The 25,440-nt window shown below is 41.4% G+C and overlaps 1 protein-coding gene across 1 annotated transcript in view; it reads right to left on the bottom strand.

The window, feature by feature from the left end:
• The window catches only part of LOC117554275 (mitogen-activated protein kinase-binding protein 1-like), a 41,964-nt gene that overhangs the window by 870 nt on the left and 15,654 nt on the right, over positions 1–25,440 (bottom strand). Inside the window, 22 exon segments of the mRNA XM_034228625.1 lie at positions 792–877; positions 2,086–2,174; positions 2,266–2,359; positions 2,457–2,741; positions 2,744–3,052; positions 3,375–3,547; positions 3,885–4,031; positions 5,248–5,314; positions 5,790–5,981; positions 6,944–7,083; positions 7,221–7,366; positions 8,543–8,740; positions 11,700–11,737; positions 11,968–12,083; positions 16,671–16,781; positions 17,138–17,201; positions 17,358–17,469; positions 17,563–17,638; positions 18,650–18,768; positions 20,563–20,633; positions 24,778–24,903; positions 25,010–25,101. Coding sequence (XP_034084516.1) covers positions 792–877; positions 2,086–2,174; positions 2,266–2,359; positions 2,457–2,741; positions 2,744–3,052; positions 3,375–3,547; positions 3,885–4,031; positions 5,248–5,314; positions 5,790–5,981; positions 6,944–7,083; positions 7,221–7,366; positions 8,543–8,740; positions 11,700–11,737; positions 11,968–12,083; positions 16,671–16,781; positions 17,138–17,201; positions 17,358–17,469; positions 17,563–17,638; positions 18,650–18,768; positions 20,563–20,633; positions 24,778–24,903; positions 25,010–25,101 — 2,851 coding nt within the window.

Here is a 25,440-nt window from a genome sequence, read left to right as displayed (position 1 = left end):
TTTAAATAAATGTTCCTTTAATTAATATGACATGTTCTGGTTCCTGCTTCTCAAAAGTGTCATGATTTAAATATAACTACGAGTTGGACTCATTTGTTTGTGGTAGGACTTTTAGGACTGAAAAAAGACACTTGAAAACGCCATCTTCGACTTCTCATACATGGGTAATTTTTTATTAAACCATAAATACAGGAAATTATAATTATTATTATATATAGTGATTTTTTTTTAAAGCTGAAGCCTTAAATACTGTATGTGCATTACGAAACCGAAGTTGCTTGTTTCGACCCAAATCTTTGAATATTTAGATTCCTATCATATTAGACTAATTAGCATTCTACATTCTCACACGTTAAAAGACAGAACATTTAATTTTGTGCATTAAAAGAAAATAGGTTTTGCAGTATCTGTTGATATCCGATGCATTAATGGACTTTTTTTTTTTAAATGGACTTTTCCCCTCTATAATAAATAATGAATGGATTCAACCACCAGATTAAATGTAAAAAGAACAGCATCTATAAAGACAAATTGACGGAGACAAAATGGTGCATCAAAACGAGATAACGGATTCTTTGAAATAACACACATATCAACAGTAATATCTATTCAAATATGCAATTCATGACTATAAGAGGAATTTGAAAGTGGCAGCTTTAACAGGCATGAAGTATGCAAGAAATTATCTCCATGAATTCCCCTTTTATCCTCTATCTCTTACAAATATATAAATGATATCAGGCTCTCGTTCTAATTTTCACACGCTCTCATACACACACACACTGACTGACCGTAGTGTAGAGCATGGCGGTTTTCTTCAGACTGTTGTGAAGCTCTGTAACAGCCTGCCTACAGGTTTCCAAGGTGATGGAGTGATCTGAGGAGAGAGCAGCAGGAGGTAAATCTGAGAGTTCACAGAGACATGCTGTACAGCGTACGCACACAAACACACAGTTATCGAGCGAAGTAGGCACACAGTAAGTGTTGAGAACAAGGTAGAAGAAGCAAGGAAAAGTTGGTTTCAGAAAAAAAGCTACAGATAAAAAGAAACACTCGAGGAGGCAGCTGTACAAAGGAAGAGAGGGGAGCTTTGTGAGCGGTGGAACCGAGAAAAAGGATTTTCACAGTTTATATCCTTCGGCAAAACACAGTTGTAGGTATGAAATGTGGACTGGATATCGCTAAATGGCATTTATGGTTTCTGTGTTATGAAATCTGTTGCCTTTGTGAGGCAGTTATCATCCACAGAACAGCAGGCACAGGATGGAGGAGTTATTTTAAGATCCGTCTCAAGATACTTTTTTAACTGGTGAGGTGAACAATATGAGGCAAAGCTATCAGCAGTAGTGCTTCAGATAACTGAGGCTCTAAATATCAGAGCAGAAAGTTAGATAATGGGCAATTACTGTATTGTCATCAAAATAAATGTTTCAAGTAGAGGAGGTCATGAGGAGTAAAAGAAAAAAGGTCTGTCCTATGATGAAGTATGAATATGTTTATGCAGTCAGCTGTTTTGATGTTGATTCAGTGTGATAGTGTTCAATGGGATTATCACGCCTGCTGCAAAAAGTCTTAACTAACGGGTTTCATGATAACATAACATAGCAGGTGACGTTTTTAATTCAAACAAAAGAGTGGAATTCAACATTTCCTACCAGCGTTGATTTAAGTCCTTTGTCAAATGTCCTTGTTATTATATTTAGTCAACTTATCCTGTTTTATTAATTAATTAAACTTAATTTACATACAATATTATCAGCATCTGAAGAAAAACACAAGTTGCCTAATGAAGACTGCAGCTTTGCTTTTCTGAATCGATATGAGAGCCAATCCGCACAACCTGGAACGCCTTGTCTTGTCTTACTCATGGAAAACAAAATGAACACTACTTCAACGACCTTTCCTCTGCGGACTCACCAGAGTATTCACAGTGCTGACAGCAGGAGGAGACAGAGACAGGCAGAGGAACGTGAGACAGACAGACAGGCCTGAAGGCAGAGGGCGAGCAGTGTGAAGAGACGCAGTGATGAAGAGGAGGGACGGTAGCGACGGACAGGTTGATAAAAGAGTTCTGTGAAGAAAGACCTGGCTTGGGATCAGCGCTGGATGTGTGGACCTGTTCGGGCACCAGAGTGCACTCTCTGGCTACGGCCACCTGCGATGGCTCTTTAGCACTGTGAAGAAAAATGTCAAAAGTTGTCCGTTTAAGAAAAAATCTCAATGAAAATGCAGCAAAATGTTTAGAAGAGGTGTGAACAAACATACCTCTCTGAAACTGAGTCTCTCTTCTGCCTCACTGGTAGTAAACTTTGCAAAGAAGGATCCGAACTTAGACACTTAGAGAGTCTCTTGCCCAGTCCTGAAGAGAAAGACAAAATACCCGGTTTAATCTATTTTTAAGTGCCTTACTTTGGAATGTATGCGTCATATGTACAGCATTTGGCTGGCTGACTAACCTCTGTTTCCTGGAGTAGGTGTGATGTCCCCTTCTGGGTGTACGGAAGGTGTAAAAGCCCTCACTTGAGTCCCATCGAAGCAGAGGCTGCGGCGAGGGCTGAGAGGCTGTCTGGGAAGCGGGATGCGTGTTGGTGGTAAGTTCTGAGTAAAAGGAGAGGGTGAAACTGCCTCTGTGGGAGTTGGGGAGGGACTGTTTGATAGAGGAAAGGCTGCAACGGATGATGTTGATGAGATATTAAAGGAGAAACTGGTGACGGGGGACGAGATGGCCAAGGGGATCCGGTTTCCATCTCCCCACGCGACCTCCTGACCCCGAGCGGGGACGGAGAGCAAGGCGGAGAGCCCGTCTGCCTGACGTCCCCCAGCGAGTTGGAGCGGCTACCTTTGGCCTTGGAGCTGGCGGTGGGCTTCATGTAGGAGTTTGGGGACTTGAGTTTAGGGCTATCCCAGGGCAGGGGGGAGTCGAGAGACCGAGGGGACCCAGAGGAGGGGGAGGAATGGTGAGAGGAAAGCTGGGGATTGTCTTGATCCAGGACAAACTGAAGTCTCTTGCACAACTCACTGGGGTCGCTAGGGGGCACAGGGGAGCGAGGAGCTAGAAAAAAAAAGAGTGAAGATTTGTTTTGAGAATTAGAGGTACATTTAATTAAATTGTACAAAATGTTATCAAATGAAAAATATTTTAACATCACAAATGTATTATTGGCAATTCCAGGTTATAATGCAAAATCAGAGGAACTTCTTTACAGAAAATCCCCATTCAACTAATGTAGATTGTAGACTCTCGCGGCATGTTTAGCTGTCTCACAATGTACAACTAATGGAGACAATGGAGCTGGTTGTAAATCTAACTGGAAAATTACAGAAATGGCAGAAAATGCATAACAATACATTTAAACATTGTTGATGAAACTCACGGTCGGAGGCGAGGTTCTGGACAGAGTGTGATTTCTGTAAACATGTGGCTGAGTTTGGCATCAGAGGAGCTTTAGAGGGTTGGTTGGACATCCTCCACAGGTTGGACAATGAAGTCTTTCTCCTCTTCATGGGTCTGAGGACAGGAGAATCTGCCACAGCAGCGGTAAGATCACTAAAGAAAAATAAAATGTTGTTATCCTTTTGTGTCTGTAACTGCACTGTAGTAAATAATAAGTGTTCGATTATGAGTTTCCCCCTGCTGTTGTTTATCTTTATCAATGATGTATCTCTTAGTAATAGCATGAGTTTCAGAAAATGTACTGATGGTAACATATAAGCCTAGTGTGACCTCCACTTATTAATGTTTAAAATTATTATTATTCGCAGAGAACATTTTGTGCTTTTTTTTTTTTCCTTTCACATTTATGATTCATTAATCTAAGTCTGCCAAAGTAGCATTTGTCTAAAAATAAACCCCATGGAGCTCCTGGTCCGTGTTTTCTTCTTACTTTTGCCCTTCGATCCTGCCAGGGGTTTTGTATTCCATGTTTCTGCTCTGGCTATCTTCCATCAAGGGTCGCACTTTTGACACTGGGGGCTTGGCAAAGCGACTGCATTGTTCCTTATCGTGCACATTGGCAAAGAGAGGCATGCTCCTACATAGAGAGAAAGTATTACAGGGTTAGGGAGGTGAGTGAGGTAAAAACACAAGGTATTACTCCACAGTACATCAGCAGAAACACAGAGAGGTGAAGACTTCCTAGTTTAGCTTAGGTTGCTACAGGGGGGAAAGTCATAGGACAAAATGCTACCTCCGTCCCCAACTAGAGGATTCTGTTCGTCTGTGATTCTTTCTCAACTGTCTTTGTGAAATAAATGAAAAATAAAAGCAAAATGTTTTTGTTCTCTGCTGTACTAAATGTGCCCGAACCATGACTTTGTGTAGTACTGTAACGGTACCTATTGTCATGAGTGGCATTTAAAAAATATTGACAAAATACAAAAAAAGATAATAAATCCTTCATTATTAAGTAACAGTTGAACATTTTAGGAAATTAGCAAAAAGTTAAATGGGAATATAATATGAGCAACAACCAGAGGCTAAATGGCTTAGCGGAAAGACAGGAAACAGCTAGCCTGGCTCTGCCAATGAATAACAGAATCTGCCTACCAGCACCTCTAAAGCTCACTTTCTACCACGTTTGATCTCATTTGTTTAACTGTACAAAAGCAAAGAAAATAATATTTATATATAATTTTAGGGAGGGTTATGTGCTGGATTATTTCATCGGCAGGACTAGTTGCCAGGCAACCGGACTAATTCCATTAAGGTACTAGTTAAGGATACTCTGCCACAGACCCCACATGAAATCTTTACACTTTGTTTTTGTACGGATTTAACAAACTAAATATACAATTAAAATGTTTAGATTCTGAGCGCTTTCCTTGTTTCCACTGGTTGTGCTAAACTAAGCTAACTGGCTGCTGATAGTAGCTGTATAATTAAAATACAGACATGAGAATGGCATACCACATATGACATATCTAGTGATGTAACTCCCTGCAAGAAAGCAAATAAGTATTTCAAATATGTTCAACTATAATAAATTGCAAAGTCGTTCACAGTTAAATGTCTTGTTGTACAATCATTTGTAATACAAATAAAAAGTAGACACATTTAGGAACAAAAAACTATTTTCCTACCCAAATGTAATAGCCGGAAGATACAGTAGATAACAATGTGATTTAAACTGACAGCCTGGCTGGATCAGGAGGGTCAACACATGGTTTAGCAGAGCAGTGTGCGTGATTCCACATGGGTTTTGTAATTATAGCTGTGAATCCACACTGGGCTGAAGTGGTCAACAGTACCTGTTATTATGTCCTCTGGTCAGGAAGCGTGAAGACATACTGAGCCGGGGGACTCTGCTCTGCTCCACTGTGGACACACGTCAAGCGTCAGAAAACAAAACAGATAATAGAGACAGTGGCAGAGAGAAAGGTAAAACAGACATTGATACAGAGGGAGCAAGATGGAGAAACCGAAAGGCTAATCAGCATGCAAGGTCATTTATAATTCAACATTTTGGAAATAAGCATGTTTGTTTGTTTTTCTGGCCCAGAATAAGATAAACAGATAGATATCAGTCTTATATTTGTCAGTTATATGAAGCCACAGCCAGGAGACGTAGCTTAGCCTAGCATAAAGTATGGAAACAAGATGAAACAGCTATTTTGAGTCTGTATGATGTCTAAAAATCCAACTACCATTTCCCTTTAATAAGATATCACATCTGTGCAAAAAAGTAAATGTCAAAACATCAAGTTGTGTATTAACGGGTCGTTAAGTGTTGAACTATTTCTTTTTAATCTTCTCGTGTATCTTAGGCATGTGAGTTTTAGGTGTCTCTTACTCAAGCGGCGACTCTCTTCCAGAATCTCAATGTTCTGCTTGTGGGGTTCTTCTCTGCCGTGGTCAGAAGTCTCGGTCACTTTCCTCAAAGCCTCCTCCATACTTGTCTCTTCTGCCTTCTGATCCTCTTCCTCCCTCTCTTCATTCTCTTCATCAGAGCTGTCTTGGCTCAGAGACTCAACGTCTGCGGAATCTGAAAAAGCAAAAGGAGAGAAAACATCCCTTTTCAAGCCCTCCTTGACCTTGGTACATCTTCTCCATACATACAGCATGTGGGCACAAGATAAACCATTACAAATGGCCAGACAACAAACAGAGGCTTATGCGTTTGTACTATCTGACATATTTCTATCAGGTCTGAAACTGAAAAATCAAATCCCTCTCAGCGGATATCAGCTTTACTGTATGTTGAAGAGAGATCATGGCATTAATTTACATTTAAGCTTTTCATTTTAAATCCAGCACTTGACACACTAAGAGCAGGCATTTCCAACTTGAAAGAGAAATGTAGACGGATAAAAAGAAATACTGAAATATAGCAAAGTGTGACTTTGATAAATATATTTAAAATTCCTCAGACACTCGTCTGCTTTATTCATGCTCTCTCCATTGAAGTAAACAAATACACTTCCACTGCATGCAGCTATGAGTTGAATTCAGCAATGGTACAATTCTGGTAAAGATTCGAGCTGTCTTTATAAGAGACACATTCATTAAAATGTTCATTTAAACTACTTTTTAACTTTAATGATGTATCCTATATTTACATGCTTTTGTTTTTAGTAGTAAATTATTTCTTATAAATCTTTCAACTGTTCAACTGTAATATTACTGTTTATTATATTATTATTTGTTTACATTGTTATGTGTAATGTGTTTTAAAATGCTGCTGAACAAAATAATTTACCAAGTTGGGACGAATAAAGTACAACTAATAAAATCAAATGTATATGTGCCCCACTGTCTTTTCCGGTAGTACCACTGGGGGTTGCTAAAGTCGAAAATGTTCTCCTACAGAAGTAGCTTTAACTGCTAATGTTCACTTGTTGTGCCCTTGTGTGCCTCCCCTCTATATAGCATGAAGTATTAAAGAAAATAAATTACACTCATTATTTAGTATTGCTTGTTTTGTTTTGATGCGTTTTAAGGCCTCACCGTCCAGGACACTGTTCTGGCTGGAGTCCCTGCTGTTGTACCCCAGAGAGCAGGCACTGTCCGGGCTGCGGCTCTCCTTGCTCCCACTGCGGACCCCTCGTCCTTGCGTCCTGCAGCACTGCTCCTTCACCGTGTAATCACTGATGTACGAAAACAGAGAGAGGTGGAAACAATGAGGAACAGAGGGGACACATTGAAACCAGGAAGAGAAAGGCACTTTTGTTCTTTTTCAGTGTCATTGAGGTCTGAAAGCATCTATAGGGATTGAGGGATTTACCTGGCCTGCAGACGAGCATCACCCTCGCTCCCCTCACAGTACGGTGCCCCCCCGTCAGCCCCCCCGGTGCCCTTGGATGGATGTGAGGGCAGCCAGGCAGCGTGAGGCCAGGGCCGATGCCTCTTGGCTCTCTCCTCCAACTGCAGCTGCAGAAAATGAGGTGATTAAGACCTTGTGTCCACATAGCGTCTTTTTTCTGGCAGACAGGGTGCCGGGCAGAGCCTCATTCCAGCATTTCATTAAACATAAACCCTCCCACTTCTTTTAATGATTATTTGACATCTATATCGTAAAAATGTATCATCGATTTGATAAGACGGACTAGCTTGGAACCCTTGCCTTTTACCTACCTATAAAGGCTCATTTATATTAGTTTGACGCCGTTTTTTCACCTAGAACACCAACGGAAAGATGCCAGCTCTCACACTTTGTACAAACGAGCTTGTCATCACTCAGTCAGACAGCTGTAAAGCGAGGAAGACCATCCACGTACGGCGATTACACACCTACCAGCGGCGACACCCAGTGTATTCTGTGCCAATTTGCTAAAACTAAAGGGCTTTCCATCTTTGTTATGATTGTTTCTTTTAGACGGAAACTGTCAAAAACAAGCTTTGCCACCAATGTATACAGTGACGTTCCAGTTCATTTTTAAGTAAGAATTTTAAAATCAAACCACTTGCGAAAAAACTGGGGAACACTCAGAAAAAAGAGGCTAGGTGCATTGCTTTAAGCATGGCGGCAACATGTGGACACAAGCTCTATGCAAGATAAAAACACACACAGAGGTGGGAAGTAACTAATTACATTTACTCAAGTACTGTACTTAAGTAACATTTTTAGATACTTGGACTTTACTTGAGTATTTCCATGTTTTGCTACTTTGTACTTCTACTCCACTACATTTATTTAGTACCTTTAGCTATTTGGATGAATGATGTGAAATATAATCAACACTTATAAGACTTTAGTTACACCTGGACTAAATTCACAAGCTACCATGCAGTATAACAAGTAATTAAAACTAGCTGCACCTTTACCAGCTTTGATAACACTTTGCTGCATAAGTAATTATGATCGAAACATATAATATATATTATTATGAAATGGAAATGCATAATGAGTACTTTTACTTTTGGTACTTTGAGTATATTTTGATGCTCATACTTTTGTACTTTTACTTTAGTAACAATTTGATTGCAGGACTTTTACTTGTGACAGAGTATTCATACACTCTGGTACTTTTAAGTACAAGATCTGAGTACTTTCCCCACTGCTGCAAACACACACACACACACACACACACACAGATCCATGCATACCATGGGCTCCTGCAGGCTGAACGTGTTCCCTCTCTCTCTGTCTGGTGAGCAGTTGGGGTTCTTCTTATGGGAAAAGCTCTCTAGGTGTCTCAGGTCCAGCATGGATTTCACCTTCAGCTCCAGAGCGCATATACGCTGAGACCAGCGCCTCCGGGGACGTTTAGAGGGCTCAGGCGTGACCTGGCTGACCACTTCCTGCTAGAGAGGAGGCACACAGAGGAAGTACACGTTGATACAGTGAAGCACACATTCTCATTGAAGTAAAAGGCCATGGAGCAGTTCTAGGAAATTAAACGTGACTAGTACTAAAAGTGTGAATTTCTCTGCAGATTTACACTGCTTAGATGAGGTTGTGTGATCTAGTTTTGAGTGCGCACACTTTGGATTTCACATTGCTTTTTATCATTTTTCAGGCTCAGCGGGGTATTTCCTCCCCCGGGCGCATCACAGAGGATTTAATCTCATGTGTGGTGGAGTGAACCCTGAGATCCTTAAACCAATTCAGTCCTTCTGAAGTACTGACAGGAAACTAAAAGAGACAGCAGAGCGGCGCAGCAGCTGAACTGTTCATCAACTGTCCCTTCTAAATTCTTAAAGCTTGTACTGATTATCATCTCCGCCAGGAGGAAGCCTTGGTAGGATCGTTGGGTTTTGTGTGTGTGTCATTCCAAGGCTAATCATGAATACTACTTGACCCATTAGCCTATTTCTGTCTCTCTAGCTTGTCTAGAAGTCCTTTAAAATACATTTTCTGAGAGAAACACGGGATTGCGCGCAGCCCCATCGACTTTACTCTTTTCAAAATGATGTAACGAACTCTGTTCTTAAGTACAGTAAAGGTCCTGATACCATATTAAACTAGAAACACAAATCTACTGATACCAACCATGTTTCAATAGTTTGTTTTGAAATGCACAAAGAGGGTTAAGTTAAGTTCAAAATTAGCCCAAAATGACGTAAAACTAGAAGATCCATTCTCTAGTTGGAGAAAAGAACGTTATAACTATTCTCCAGAAACTCTCATTGTTGCTGTTATTTACAATAACGAAACAATGTTTTTATTTTATCATTTACTGACTCCTCCTAAACAGCCAGTAGGAGTAGCAAGTTACACTGAACAAAAATATAAATGCAACACTTTTGTTTTTGCTCCCATTTTTCATGAGATGAACTCAAAGATCTAAAACATTTTCTATACACAAAATAACATTTCTCTCAAATATTGTTCACAAATCTGAAAGAATCCGTGATAGTGAGCACTTCTCCTTTGCCGAGATAATCCATCCCACCTCACAGGTGTGGCATATCAAGATGCTGATTAGACAGCATGATTATTGCACAGGTGTGCCTTAGGCTGGCCACAATAAAAGGCCACTCTGAAATGTTCAGTTTTATCACACAGCACAATGCCACAGATGTCGCAAGTTTTGAGGGAGCGTGCAATTGGCATGCTGACAGCAGGAATGTCCACCAGAGCTGTTGCCCGTGAATTGAATGTTCATTTCTCTACCATAAGCCGTCTCCAAAGGCGTTTCAGAGAATTTGGCAGTACATCCAACCGGCCTCACAACCGCAGACCACGTGTAACCACACCAGCCCAGGACCTCCACATCCAGCATGTTCACCTCCAAGATCGTCTGAGACCAGCCACTCGGACAGCTGCTGCAACAATCGGTTTGCATAACCAAATAATTTCTGCACAAACTGTCAGAAACTGTCTCAGGGAAGCTCATCTGTATGCTCTTCATCCTCATCGGGATCTCGATCTGACTCCGGTTCGTCGTCGTAACTGACTTGAGTGGGCAAATGCTCACATTCGATGGCGTCTGGCACGTTGGAGAGGTGTTCTCTTCACGGATGAATCCCGGTTTTCACTGTTCAGGGCAGATGGCAGACAGCGTGTGTGGCGTCGTGTGGGTGAGCGGTTTTCTGATGTCAATGTTGTGAATCGAGTGGCCCATGGTAGTGGTGGGGTTATGGTATGGGCAGGCGTATGTTATGGACGACGAACACAGGTGCATTTTATTGATGGCATTGTGAATGCACAGAGATACCGTGACGAGATCCTGAGGCCCATTGTTGTGCCATTCATCCACGACCATCACCTCATGTTGCAGCATGATAATGCACGGCCCCATGTTGCAAGGATCTGTACACAATTCCTGGAGGCTGAAAACATCCCAGTTCTTGCATGGCCAGCATACTCACCGGACATGTCACCCATTGAGCATGTTTGGGATGCTCTGGATCGGCGTATACGACAGCGTGTTCCAGTTCCTGCCAATATCCAGCAACCTCGCACAGCCATAGAGGAGTGGACCAACATTCCACAGGCCACAATCAACAACCTGATCAACTCTATGCGAAGGAGATGTGTTGCACTGCGTGAGGCAAATGGTGGTCACACCAGATACTGACTGGTTTTCGGACCCCCCCAGACCCCCCCAATAAAGCAAAACTGCACGTTTCAGAGTGGCCTTTTATTTTGGCCAGCCTAAGGCACACCTGTGCAATAATCATGCTGTCTAATCAGCATCTTGATATGCCACACCTGTGAGGTGGGATGGATTATCTCGGCAAAGGAGAATTGCTCACTATCACAGATTTTTTCAGATTTGTGAACAATATTTGAGAGAAATGGTTATTTTGTGTATATAGAAAATGTTTTAGATCTTTTAGTTCATCTCATGAAAAATGGGAGCAAAAAAAAAGTGTTGCATTTATATTTTTGTTCAGTGTATGAACACCTGCTTCAGTTAGGAATCTTGTTTCTGGTAGGGATTATTAATTGTTCCTGTCCAGATTGGCACTCCTAAATTCTAGTTACACTACACTCAAGTGAACTAGGAAGTATTTATCAAGAAGGAATAAAAAGGGAAATATTGTGTATTGTTAGGTGTTTGGTGCTGTACATGAATAAGATGTAGAAATAACAATAACAACAATTTGGAATACACACACAATTACATTACTGTATATACCCATATATGATAAAATACAATCATTGCACTTTTCCCACTGTGTCATTTAATCATTAGTGGGCCAGTGAAATAATAATAGTCTTGATAATAATTCAAAAGCACTAAAAAGGTATTTTGTAATGTTTGCTATTGTTTTGAATCTAATAAAACTCTTATCACATGAATAAATCACAAACCTTCATCAGCTCCCAGTCCTGACCTTCATCTGAGCCACCTGTTGTATGAAAGAGAACAATAATCATAAGCTTCCAATAACAAAATACTATTCGTTTGATGTCTGGATTGTCTTTTTTATCAAACGCTGCCCTCCATAGAGTGAATAAAGGTCAGGATTACTACAGAGAGCAGATACCCTCAAACACAAGGGGTTACCCCTAAATGGACAACATGTAGTCATGTGGATTAGACATAAGTATTCTCATTCAGTTTTAAATCTGACAGTACCCGAGTCCTTCTCTTCAGAGGAAGTAATGTCTGCACTGAATTCTGGGTCGTCGTTTCCTGCTTCGTCCTCCTTCTCCTCCTCATGCTCACTGTCAGAGGAACTGTACATCTCCTGCCTGAATTAAAACCGAAATAAGAGAAGATTATGAACATCCTGAGTAAACTCTCTTAACACTATCATGAAGTGTATGGAATGAATAGATAAAGGTGGTGTGTGTGTGTGTGTGTGTGTGTGTGTGTGTGTGTGTGTGTGTGTGTGTGTGTGTGTGTGTGTGTGTGTGTGTGTGTGTGTGTGTGTGTGTGTGTGTGTGGCCTAGCATTACCATCCTTGTGGGGACCTAAATCTGTTTACACAGTCACGTGTGGGGACTCGCCTCCCTTATGGGGACATAATGGAGGTCCCCATGAGGGGAATCATTAATTTTAGGGTGAAGACTTGGTTAGGGTAAGGGTTATGGTAAGAGTTAGGCCCCAGGCCTATTCAAATGGCGGCCCGCAGGCCAGATGCGGCCCAGAACCAACTCCCGAGTGGCCCAGCCTCCCGTAGCCAAATTCCTACACTAGTACAGACCATGAACGCAACACTCCGCGTTGCATAGAATCCACCAAACCACAACGCAACACGTTTTTTTAACGTGCATCTAGTGGTGCTAGTAACGGTGGTCCTATGATGGTAACTCCAAAACATGTCTCTCTCAACTCTGAAGCGTAAACAGAGACAAAACCGTCATTGATCTTGTGGAGCAGATGCGCGCATTCCAAGTCAAGCTGGACCTTTTCGCGACCGACTTGAGTACGGGTCGGATGCTGCATTTTCCGACGCTCCTCAAACACATCACATCCCCGGCACAGATCACGGATGTGATGACAGATTTCATTGCGAGGTTGAAAGAGAACTTTTGCCGGTCGATTGGATGGACTTGCTCTGCCCACAGGTGATGGGCTTTGCCAGAGACCCCTTCACTGTTGCAATAGAGGGGGACGTATCAACCAGAGCAAAGGAAGTGGTCCCCTCCACCGACGAGGGGAAATTTACCCTGGAACTTATGCATTCATCCGTAACCATGGCACAAGAGCAGCGCGAAGTTTTGGAGTGATGTCAAAAAACAGCAGTTCCCTAACGTTCAGAAAGTAGCGATCTGTGTGCTCAGTATGTTTGGATCAACATACACATGTGAATCAAGCTTTTCACACATGAACTCAATAAAAAGTAGCACTCGCTGCTCCCTGACTGACGGCACTTTTCACCAATGTCTTAGGATTGCATTGGCATCCTATGAGCCAAAAATCACTGCTCTTGTTCAAAACAAAACATTTCACTTCTCCCATTGAGAAAGTCAGCGATGAAAAATCACAAATGAGGTGATAGTAAGCACCTAGTTTACTATACTTAGACGTGTAGTCACTGTAGTGTAGTATTCATTTATATGTTAGTTACCCTTATCCCTTGTTAGGGGTTTGTGCACTGAAGGGTTTGACAGTTCTTTTTGTATTCATTTAAATGCACTTTGTAATGTGTCTGGGTCAAATGTGACCAAAACAATGTGATTTTTGTTTTTACTTGAAGTGAAAAAATAGTAGGCCTATTGCTAGAGTACTACCTCTTTTTGTTACATTGGAGCTCTTTAACTGTTTGTTAATGCACTTTTTGATGTGCATGTGTCATATGTATCCAATTTTATTTTGTAAGTGAGGACATTTATTAAGACTGCTATTATTGTATTCAGTTAAATGCACTTTGTGATGTGCCTGGTTAAAAAAAAATAACCTGAATATTTGACTTCTAAAGCAAACAAATGTAATGCTACAACTGTGCACTTTTTTTTTTAATGCACTTTGAGATGCCTCAGATTCTGTTAAATTAATGCAAATTTGTTGTGTTTTTATGCACTTTTTGACGTACCTTTGTTAGATGAACAATGAATACAAATTGTATGTTTTTCATCGCAGTAATATGTGTTGGTTTAAACTTTACTCCTAAATATTTAAACATTTTCTGTGTGTTGACATTTAAGATCAGCCCTGCTCCTTATCTTCCGTAAGGAATGTGATAATGCAGTCGTATGTTGATACTATAAGTTTTATGGCTTGACCTAGCGGACATAGGGGGTTTTGCGAGTGTGAGAACGCTGGCTTTCTAAGCTCCACAGATGTGAGAGACATCTACTGTGTCTGCAGATGTTTACGCCCATCCCCAATATGTGGATTTGACTCTCTGTAAACTAGTTATAAGGTCTACCAAAATGCGAGGCTGATCAGAATTGACATGACAACCCACCCGTGCAGTCAGAACATTTTGCTGCTGTGACTTGTGATATGAATTCTCCGGCTGTTGACTTGTAATAAACTATCATTGTTTGACATCAAAGCTCCAACTCTTGTGTCTCTCTGAGTCCTGACTCTCCATTGCTGCAGAAGTTTCCCTTACAGTCATTAACCGCTTTTTACAGGCCGCTGAATGTCTGGCCCAGCTGAATTTTTTAGTTATAAAATCTGGCCCAACTGCCCTGGGTTAGGGTAAGGGTTAGGCATGTGTTGGTTATGCTTAAAGAGCCTGTGACATGGGTTTCACCCATCATCCAAACCCATCAATTTTAGTAAATATTGTCCCCTTGAAACCGTTACTGAACTGATTTGGGATATTTGTACTTTGATAACCATTCATCTCCCCTTCAATGTTGACCATATTCTGGATCTTCTTCCAAATTATCTGTGACGTCATTGCGGGCCAAGAGCTCCAGCTGCACCGTTCCGGATCCCAGCATCTGCATGTAAACGCACGATGGCGCACACAGCAGCAAGCTCAGACAGCGATGACAGTTTAATTTTGAACGTATCTGAGAGCTCATATGACGGCCCGTCCACACAGCGGCGTGCGTTGACGCTTGGAGGTGGGCGTATCTGAAGCTTGGGGATTTTTTGCGAGCAACGCGACCAACAACCAATCACATGAATCTCCCGCCCCCGACATACAAAGCAATAGCAATGTTAAAACGAAGTAAACTGGATATAAAATCCCCAAACAGGCGAAAACCTACCAGTTTCATCCACTGTCTCTCCCACCTCCCTCCATGCCTCGCTTCTCCGGTTTGTATCCCGGTAGATGAACAGAGACTGATCATACAGCACCGGGTGATTCACTACCGCTATAATGAATTTTCCCTCAATTTTTTGGAATATGAGGAAATGACCTGCGTAGTCTCTCCCAGCATACACGCGGTTTGATTGGCTAGCGCTTGTACTGGCAGATTTGCATAAACGGGATTTCATTGGCTGACGCCTCCGTCGAGGCGTCAAAAGTTGAACATTGCTCAACTTTTGAAGCCAGCAACGCCAGCAACGCCAGCAACGCCAGCAACGCCAGCAACGCCAGCAACGCCAGCAACGCCAGCAACGCCAGCAACGCCAGCAACGCCAGCAACGCCAGCAACGCCAGCAACGCTCCACGTCGCTTCCCAAAATGCAGTTCGGCTAAAAGTGACGTCACCCCATTCAAAGTGAATGGGCAGAAGCGTTGGAAGCTTCAACGCACGCCGCTGTGTGGACGGGCCGTGAGGCTGAAGGATCGGTTTATGTTGTATCTTTTAGAAGTTTAGGAATTAGGTGCGTCAATATGGGCGATCATACGGTCATGTAGCCAGTGGTGGACTGGGACTAAATATCAACCCGGGACTCTCGACCGGCCCACTTCGGTACCGCTAGTAAATTGTCAACGGGGGGAGTGGGGGATGTGCTAGTGATTTATCCGACCGGCTCACTTCGGTACCGGCCCATCGGGATTCGTCCCGATGGCCAGTCCGCCACTGCACCCAGCCCAGCCCACGTAAACTGTCAACGGGGGGAGCCTCGCTGCGGGGAAACGGTGGACCTAGTGTCCCGATCGGAGTGGGACTAATAATAATAATCATAATCCGTGCATTTTATCCATTAATTTCCCCAACATTGTGGTGAAAAAAACACACGTTTAATCCATGTTGGTGTACTACAACTACAAAAAGCATCGGTTTGTTTTTTCATCAGGAAATGCAGACCGGCTCAAACAAACGATTTTTAATCATCATCCTCACGATCATTTAATGTATCATATGTTCGCCGAATTGACATGAAAGCACTAATAAATGTAGTTTCATCCACTTGAGTTTACAACTACAAAAATAATCGATTTGTTTTTATATCACATCCGACGGGAGGAAATTCAGCAGCTCTCACTACCGATTTTGAATCCTAATTTAATCATCTTCACCACGATCATGTATGTTTATGTTCGCCGAATTGACATGAAAGCACTGACAAATATGAATATACTGTAGTCAACTTCATTAAAACGTTATTAACGTGCCTAAACTCAGTAGTTCACAATTTCTACGCATGACAACACACTTTGTCCGTGTTTGGCTCTCTCGCCGCAGAGTGAAGCGTTCCCGCATTGACGTCACTTCCGGCTTCCCCCAAAACTTCAAAATGAGTCGAAGGAATTTCCCCGCGATATTCGAAATTATTGATATTTATCGGAACGGTATCGCATCTTCTTTTTTAAGCTGACGGTTCGAGATTACTAGTAGCCCAATATTTCATTGCACAACAGTTGTTGGGAGGCTGTCACAGGCTCTTTAAGGTTAGGATAAGTCTCCAGGAAATGCATGTAAGTCAATGTAATGTCCCCTGAAGTGATGTATACATGGTATGTGTGTGTGTGTGTTCACCTGAGACTGGAGGAGTTGCAGGGTGGTGTGTTTGGGCTTTGCCGGAGCTGGCGCAGCCGCTCTCTCATGCTGATCGTCAGCTCTGGAGCCAGTCGCCACACAAAGATACAGCTGGGAGATAAAAGCATTCACGCATTAAAAATTTCATTTCAGCTCCACTGTTGAGGGAACTGTCTGCAAATACGTTTCTCCGCTCATTACCTCTGAGGCAGAAGAGGATATCAATTTGGTTTTCCACAGTAGTTTTATTCTAGTGCCCAATCCATATTCAAATATAGAATTAATGTGTTTTATCATTAAAAAATGCAACTGAATTATAGTAGTCTAAAAGCTTAATTTCTAAAGAGTATGTATTACTTTCATTAGAATGTGTCCCTGTGCCTTTTCCCCCTGTTCCTATCACTGTTGTCCCTGTTAAGTCACTAATGTTTATATTTGTACACAAGTATAAAAGGATTGTTTCTCACCTGTCGCCTGACACAGAAATCAAATGCCTGCAATCGTTGGTAAACTTCAGCCCGGTGACAATCTCTGCAAAACACAACAATATGTCGGAGGGAGTTATATTGTGTTTCCTGGCAGGTGTAGGTGATATATACCCCGATGCTATAAGAGTGTGATTCACTCGCAACTCATGTTGACAACATAAAATGTGTGTGTGTGGGGCACAGGTGTGTGTTTTATTACCAGAGTGTCCATCCATCGTGGCCACACACTCCCCGCTGTCAAAGTCAAAGATGCTGATGTTTTTATCGGAGCTGCTGGTGGCCACGTATTGACCAGACGGATCGAGCTGGACCTGCCCGGAAACAGGACATAAAGGGTCAATATGTTGTGTATATATATATATATAGGAAGGGTAAGACATTAGGAGTGTTGAGAAGCACGTTACCCTGAGCACACTGCCGTCCTCGCTCAGGGAGCCCTTGTAGAGTTTCTCCTGCTTGCCGTTGCTGATGTTGAAAATCCTGCAGACAGGAGGAAAAGAAAAAAATCCTCTTTAATCGTCTCACACGTACATCTTACACCACACACACTGAAATTAAGACTATTTATTTAACCCATTCTAGTGTTGGGGGCAGTTGTTATACAGCGCCCAGTGAGCAGTTTGGGGATGTGGTGCCTTGCTCAATAGCACCTTGCCCAGGAGTCAAACTAGCACCTCTAAAGTACCAGTCCACTCTCCATCCATATTGGTCTATTCTGAGGATTGAACCAGCGACCCTCCGGTTCCAAATCAATCCCTACAGAGTCGCTACTGCCACACAAAATGACTCTGAATTTAACCAATCCTAGTAAATTTGCAATTCTTCTCTATATCTGTAAATTATATACTATCATATGTATATACAGTATATTATGAGCCTATATTCCTGCTACTGCAGTATTTTTGACCTTAGAACATTTTGATTATCCAGAATGTTGTATTTTGTTTAACATCCCCACGCTTGACGCCCTCAAGTCCCATCTGTTTGCCAAGGCCTTCGGCCCCTAATTTATTTGTTGTTTTGTCTGACTGCCTTTTGTTTTTGTTTGTTTGTTTTACTCCTGTTTTTCTTTGTAAAGCGACCTTGGGTCCCATGAAAGGCGCTATTTAAATCTAAGCTATTATTATTATTTTTTTAATTATTGTTTATACTATTTTTCACATTCATTTTATTTATAAAATCTTTTCCACTTTTAAGTATTTGTATTTTAATGTTGAGCACACTGGTCCTGTAAACAAATAATTTCCCAATTTGGAATTTATAAAGTATATCTATCTATCTATTTATTAGGCTCAGTGGGCAGCTATTGTTTACAACGCTGGGGAGTCAGAGTGGAGTGCTTTGCTCAAGGACACCAAGGCAAAAGTTTGTCACTTGTAAACTTGCACCAGTGACCCTCTGGTTCCCCAGCCTACTGACTGAGCTGCTGCCCTTGTTTCCTTATTGCTAACCTCATGGAAATTCAAGAAACCCCCCCCCCCAGCCTCTCACCTGATGGATCGGTCTTGGCAGCCGACAGCAGCGTGGCAGGTGGGGTCCACCCCCATGTCGTACAGAGTGGTCTTCATCACCATGTGGTGAGAACGCCTGAACTCTGTTCCTCTGTCCGTCTGGGAAACAAATAGAAACTGTGAGGTTTGTTCTGAAGAGGATGGCTACTGTTGTTTTAGCATAAGGGGTACATTTAATACATAATACAGCATAAGACTTCATATTCAAATTGGCATACAGTTTGTAGTATACAGTGTGTCATTTTGTTTAAGGAGGGTAGCTAAATGAATAACACTGAAAATACAGTGGGAATTTGACCTACGCTTATAGATATCTCAAATGTGCACAGATCAGTTCAAATGATCAATATATACATAATAATGGCACAGTGTGAGTTATTCAAAATGATGATTTAGTTGAACTAATGATTTAGTTGACATCACTTTTACCTAGAGCTGATACTTTCAAAACCAAAATGAAGATATAAGCAGTGAGTAAAGAAAAACGTTCCCAATCATCCCAAGAAATACTAATTACATGCAATCAATATTTGGTTGATTGATTTCTACAATTGTGTTCTAACCCACAGGTGCAAACACCAAAACAATTTAAAACGGTTTAATCCCTACTTTCTTTCCCAAACTTCTTTAACATTAAGGATCATGTACCTTTTTATAGTCATACAGACACAAATAATAATCATGAATGGAGGTATTTTTACTGAAATAGCCCATCCCTTATGAGCTCATAGACAGGACATTAAAAGGTGAAGCTCATCTTCATTTCACCTAGCTCAAACAACAACAAAGACTTCTTCAAAAATGCATCTTATTTCACATAGCAAGGCAGTATATACACATAGTTGATGTGTGTGGAATGGATGAAAGGCAGAACATTAAGTATTTGCGTTGGTTGAAGTTTGGCAGAACATGTACTTTTTGAATGAAGGCCATAGAAAATCAGTCTTTGAAAACAGTGAGCACAATAACAGGCAGCTTCAAAAGATGCTCGTTACATTCTGCTGAGCTTGGGCCTGTCACAACACGTTCCTGAAAGAACACTCTGTAAATGTCAGGATGCTGAGGAGAGGTTTCGCTGGAGACCAACAAGCCATGGGTTTTCTTGCTCTACAAAACCTAATGAGTCACTGCAGAGGCCTGAATCACAGAATGATGTCGGAAAAATGGTCACAGTGACCCAGAATCAAGAGTAGAGGAAAGGATCCAGCAGGATGTCATTTTTAGCATTTAGTTATACAACCTGAACACCCATATACTCCTTTTCTAGTATATGCTGTAGAGTTGTATTCACAAACAGAGGCTAAATGTATTGTGTTTCTGTTGTGCTGTGCAGCAATTCATAGCAAATACATTAATAAATAATTGTAGTCAAAATCAATGAAGCAGCAAGCAATGCTGAACCCAGATCAGAGCACCACTGTGTCTTTAATGGCTGGATATAATTAGGAGAATTTAAGGAAATTCATTTTTGCTGAAGTGTCCTCTGTATTGCAAAAATAAGCAGTAAGTCGAGAGAAACATTTGTTTTAAGTGATGTTAAAATAGCTGCAGCATAAGCTAGCATCAATTTGTATTCCTTTAGTAAAATGTTCTGATTTCATGAGATTATGATCAAAACAATTACAAAAACAATGTCATATTAAAAGAAAACGTTAGGAGGAAGTTATATTTTGTTATAAGTCTGGTCTGAGTATCGATTTATATTATCAAATATATGGAAGACTTGACATTTGGTTGAATATTAAATAAATAATATTTTTTCTTACACTACTCATAGTTTAGTTGGTTTATTGACATACTGTATGCATGTTTATTGGCTATTGTACATCAGAATCCACCTGAGGAAAGACACGTTTAACGGTGGGTTAGCATCTTGCTGAAAAGCGTTTTTACCTGATGTGCAGTGCGGAAATAGATGCTCTTGTCGGCCCCACAGCTGATCATCTTCACCTTATTCTTATCGGCTGAAGAACAACGACACAACATTTCAAGTTATTAACGCCCATAGTACAAAAAGTGTACCAGTTCATAGTTAGTCATTTTCTTCAATCTAGAGATAAAGAACATCTTGACATTCATAGACTTAGTCAATCTAAATTCAAAAACCAGGGTGCTAGTAGGCAAATTGAGAGAACATTTAAACAAAGCGCAGAACATAAAGAGCTCTCTGCTTACAACAAACAAAGCTCCACTTAGCAAATGCATAGCTGTAATCCAGGGGTCGGCAACCCGCGGCCCACGGGCCGCATGCGGCACTTTAAGCCCTCTGCTCTGGCTCCCTTGAGCTTAGACAAAAATAAGAAGGAAATAAAAGTATTTGTAGGACTATTTATATTTTGTTGCATGGTTGAAAATGTTTCGTATCTTGTATTTTGAGGTGATACTGTGACACATAAATAAAAAACAAAACGGTTTTAATTAGGTCAACTAAAATATGCGTCACAGTCTATGGTCACATCCTGCTACGGTCCCGCGCGAGCGCCTTTTCTTGGAGGCGAATAACCTGACCCCGGCTCGATGAGCGAACAATGGATAAATCAAAGAAAAGTATCGGAGGAACACAGGATTTAATTCTGTGTGGACAGAGTTATATGCTTTCACAGCAAACGATGCTGGTTTAACGGTATGTCTGATATGTAGAGAGAAGTTGTCAACGGTGGTGCAGCCTTTACGTATCGAGGAACAACACGGGAGAGAAAAAAATCGCGCTGAGCCGTGGATGCACTCCGGCATACTGACCGCCATGAAAACCAGAGACAAAAAATGCTCTGAGTTTCATAAAAGTCAGTCAATGCTTTCCAAAAGCACGAGCAGTGAACTCCAAGCCCACGTGACTGAACTCAAAATTGAAAGAAACAGACTAAGAAATGACGTAAGCTCCATGATCAAAACTGCCAAAAAGAATTTCATCAATGTCAAAACTGAGGAAAACAAAAATAAACCCCGTGAACTTTGGAAATTACTCAATAACCAGCTTGGCTGCAGTAAAAAACTCAAAACGAGATTTATTCTAACTTAAACATAAAGACAGATAACAGGCTCATCACAGACAAACTGGATGTGGCCAAGTACTTGAACATTTTTTTCACAAACATAGCCACAACTCTTGTAAATAAATTACCCTCCCACTCAGGGCTTTTTGGAGTAGATCACATCATGACCTACTACAAAAACCTAGGGGTACGCAAAGATGATTTCAGTCTAGCAAGGGTAACAACAGCAGAGGTACTCATTAAACTGAGCGCCCTCCAACCTAACAAGGCCACTGGCCACGACAATATCCCCTCCAAATTCCTCAGAGACACAGCAACCGCCATCTCACCAGTCATAGCTCACATAATTAACCTCTCCATAAAACAGGGAAAAGTACCCAAAGACTTCAAAATTGCAAGAGTAACCCCCCTGCACAAAAAGGGCAGCAAATTGGACCCAGGCAACTACCGCCCTGTTTCTATACTTACCTCCATCTCGAAAGTCATGGAAAAAATAGTATATGAACAGGTCGAAAAGTACCTCGCGGAAAAGAAACTAATCTATGAATTTCAATCTGGCTTTAGAACATCCCACTCCACTGACACATGCCTTCTTTATTTGAGCGACCACATCAAACAAGAGGTGGACGAGGGCAAGTACTGCGGCATGGTGATGCTGGACCTACAAAAGGCTTTCGACACTGTCAATCACCCCATTCTGATTGACAAGCTAAAAGCAATTGGTTTTGATAAACTATCGGTGAGCTGGATGCAATCCTACCTGGAGGGGAGAGAACAGATGGTGGAGGTAAACGGTACTCTGTCCCCCCCCCTCCCAGTGAGCTGTGGTGTTCCACAAGGAAGCATATTAGGTCCGTTACTGTTCCTAATTTATGTAAATGACATGTCATCAGCATGTGACTGCAACATGTTCCTGTTCGCGGACGACTCAGCCCTGCTGGTCTCTGACAGGAACAGGTTGCAGGTTGAAAAAACCTTCAGCTCCGAGCTCGGCAGAATCTGCACCTGGCTCGCCGATAATAAATTATCATTACACCTGGGTAAAACAGAGTCCATTCTCTTCGGTTCGAAACATAATCTCAGCAAATCCGACGACTTCTCAGTTGCAGTGGGCGACATTATTGTCACAAGTAAGAAGGAAATTACATACCTAGGATCTATTCTTGAGGCAAACCTCTCCTGTGACAAAATGGCATCCAATGTAATAAAAAAAGTCAATCAAAGAACTAGATTCCTATACCGGATCTCCTCTCTGGTAAACAAAAACACCCTGAAAACTCTGGCAGGAGCACTCATTCAAGGGTACTATGACTATGCTTGCACGTCATGGTACCATAGCACCTCCAAGGCGCTAAAAATAAAACTTCAAACATCGCAAAATAAACTGGTCAGACTACTGCTTGACCTTTCATCTAGAACCCACCTCACCTCTGCCCACTTTGACAACCTAGGATGGCTTAGAGTAGACGACAGAGTACAGCTACTTGCAATGGGCCTAATCTACAAGATCCACTACACCTCTATGGTACCCATGTACATGTCAAAATTCTTCCCAAAGGTCAAGGAATACCATGATCATAACACCAGAGGGAGCTCCACAAATCATGTGAAACCCAGATTTGGCTCAAAAAAGGGGGAATACACGTTTCGCAATTATGCCACATCAAGGTGGAACGCGCTTCCCACAACTGTAAAGGAAAGTAAAACTATACTTACCTTCAAAACCTCTCTTAAAGAGCACCTTCGGGGGAGAGCATTGCAAAACTGGCCCCGGTAATGGTACAAATCTCAATCTGTCGTGACAGCTTCCCCCCCCCCATCTATGTATATACTCGCATTTTAGATTCTGTTACTAACTGTATATCTGTAGACTTGGTATGTCTTAAATGTCCGGTTAGGATGTATTAGAACGAAATCTAAAATGAAAATTGTAAACAAGCAATCTGTATGTAAAAAAAAAAAACACCTGTATGTAAATTGTAAATAAGCCATCTGTATGTAAAAAAACACCTGTATGTAAATTGTAAATAAGCCATCTGTATGTCAAATATGTCTTATATGTCTTAAATTACATGATGAATTGGAAATGGGGGACCCTGATGTAAACAAGACGAAAGTCTTTCTCTGGTCTGCATCCCCTTAACAATTGTATGTTTTGAGCTGTACTGTACTGTACCCAATATACAAGCTGTTAATAAACTTTTCAATCAATCAATCAATCAGAGGAAGACAGCTGACGATCTTCAGTCATAATTCAATGGGGTATGTAATTTATTTCAGAAAACACTTTTTGTTATATTCCATGGAATGCTCTTAACGTCCCGATAGCAATGAATATCTTAAGTGCTTTCACAATAAATACATACAAAAATTAATCTCTGGAAGCCGTAGCGCTGTAAAAAGCACGACCAATCATCTGAGCCGGCCCGGCTAAAATAACTGGATGGCCTACCTGCCTGTCAGCCTTCCATCTGTGCACAAACTTATCTCGTGCCCTCATTGGTCATGTGCGCGTTCGTGTGTGTTGGAGGAGGGACTCTGTAAGAAAGTCTGAAGGAAGAGGCATATTTTTTCCGGTTGTGTACTTTCAAATTCTAGCGCACTCGAGCTGGTTTCTCCATTCTTACCTACCCTACCTTTAACTCTTTTTTATGGTGCAGCTATATGTTTTATTTATTTCAAAGTGGGCCCATTTTAATAATATATTTTTTTTCCTTCAAATGTGCAGAGGACTCCCCAAGTGCTGTGTTTAATTTATTTTAAAGTAGGCCTGTGTATTATTTTTAATTCTCCTTATAAGAGTTCTTTGTTTCTTATTAGAGGTTAACAGTTTTATATCATGTAATAAATAGCCTAATAAATGCAAAAAAACTGTAGTTTTTGTCTGATATAACAATAAAAAACTATGAAATATGTTGCGGCTCCAGACAAAAAAATGTTTTGGAAAAAGGAGCAAAATGGCTCTTTTGGTCAAAAAGGTTGCAGACCCCTGCTGTAATCTATTATCTAAACAGGCAGAGCTGCAAGTGAAATAAAAGAATGGGACTGAAAGGAGATGAGAGCGAGGATTAGGCAAAGATTAGCCGTCAGATGTTGACAGTCTCGAGTGGCTCACCAGCAAAGCGGACGGCTGTTATGGATGAAGAGTGCTCGTCGAGAGTCTGCAGAAGACTGTAGTCGTCCTCCGCATCCAAGACGTGGATCAGACGGTCCCTGCTAGAGGAGGCCAGCAGCTTCAGGCCTGACAGTGATAAGGCAAATAAATCACATAATCGTACACACAGCCAATGCACAAAGATTTTTCAAGAGTGTTGTGACTATAATCGTCAAGAAAAACACACACTGACCTGTTTCTGGTTTGCTGTATTCCAGGCAGAGGATCTCAGCGTCATGGGCCTCTACTTTCAGGATCTCCTCCATGCTGCTGAGGTCGTGAACCCTGGAGAGTATTAGATTACATTCGATATATCTGATTCATCCTAAATTGGGAAATTGTTTTTTTTACAGAAATCATATAACAACATTCTGTCAGTGTCGATAACTACCTGCAATCGATTTTATATATTGTTCTGTTTTTTTATTCTGTGTTTAATTTTTTTAATATATATCATAGGTCGTCCACACAGCGGCGTGCGTTGACGCTTGCCGGCGGGCGTGTCTGACACTTGACCAACAACCAATCACATGAATCTCCCGCCCCAGACACACAAGCACGCGGTTTGATTGGCTAGAGCTTGTACTGGCATATGATTCGATTGGCTGACGCCTCCATCGAGGC

The sequence above is a fragment of the Gymnodraco acuticeps genome, unplaced genomic scaffold, assembly GCF_902827175.1.
Source record: "Gymnodraco acuticeps unplaced genomic scaffold, fGymAcu1.1, whole genome shotgun sequence".
Lineage (NCBI taxonomy): Eukaryota > Metazoa > Chordata > Actinopteri > Perciformes > Bathydraconidae > Gymnodraco > Gymnodraco acuticeps.
Note: the sequence above shows the minus strand (reverse complement) of the source record. Positions and strands in the feature narration are given on the sequence as shown.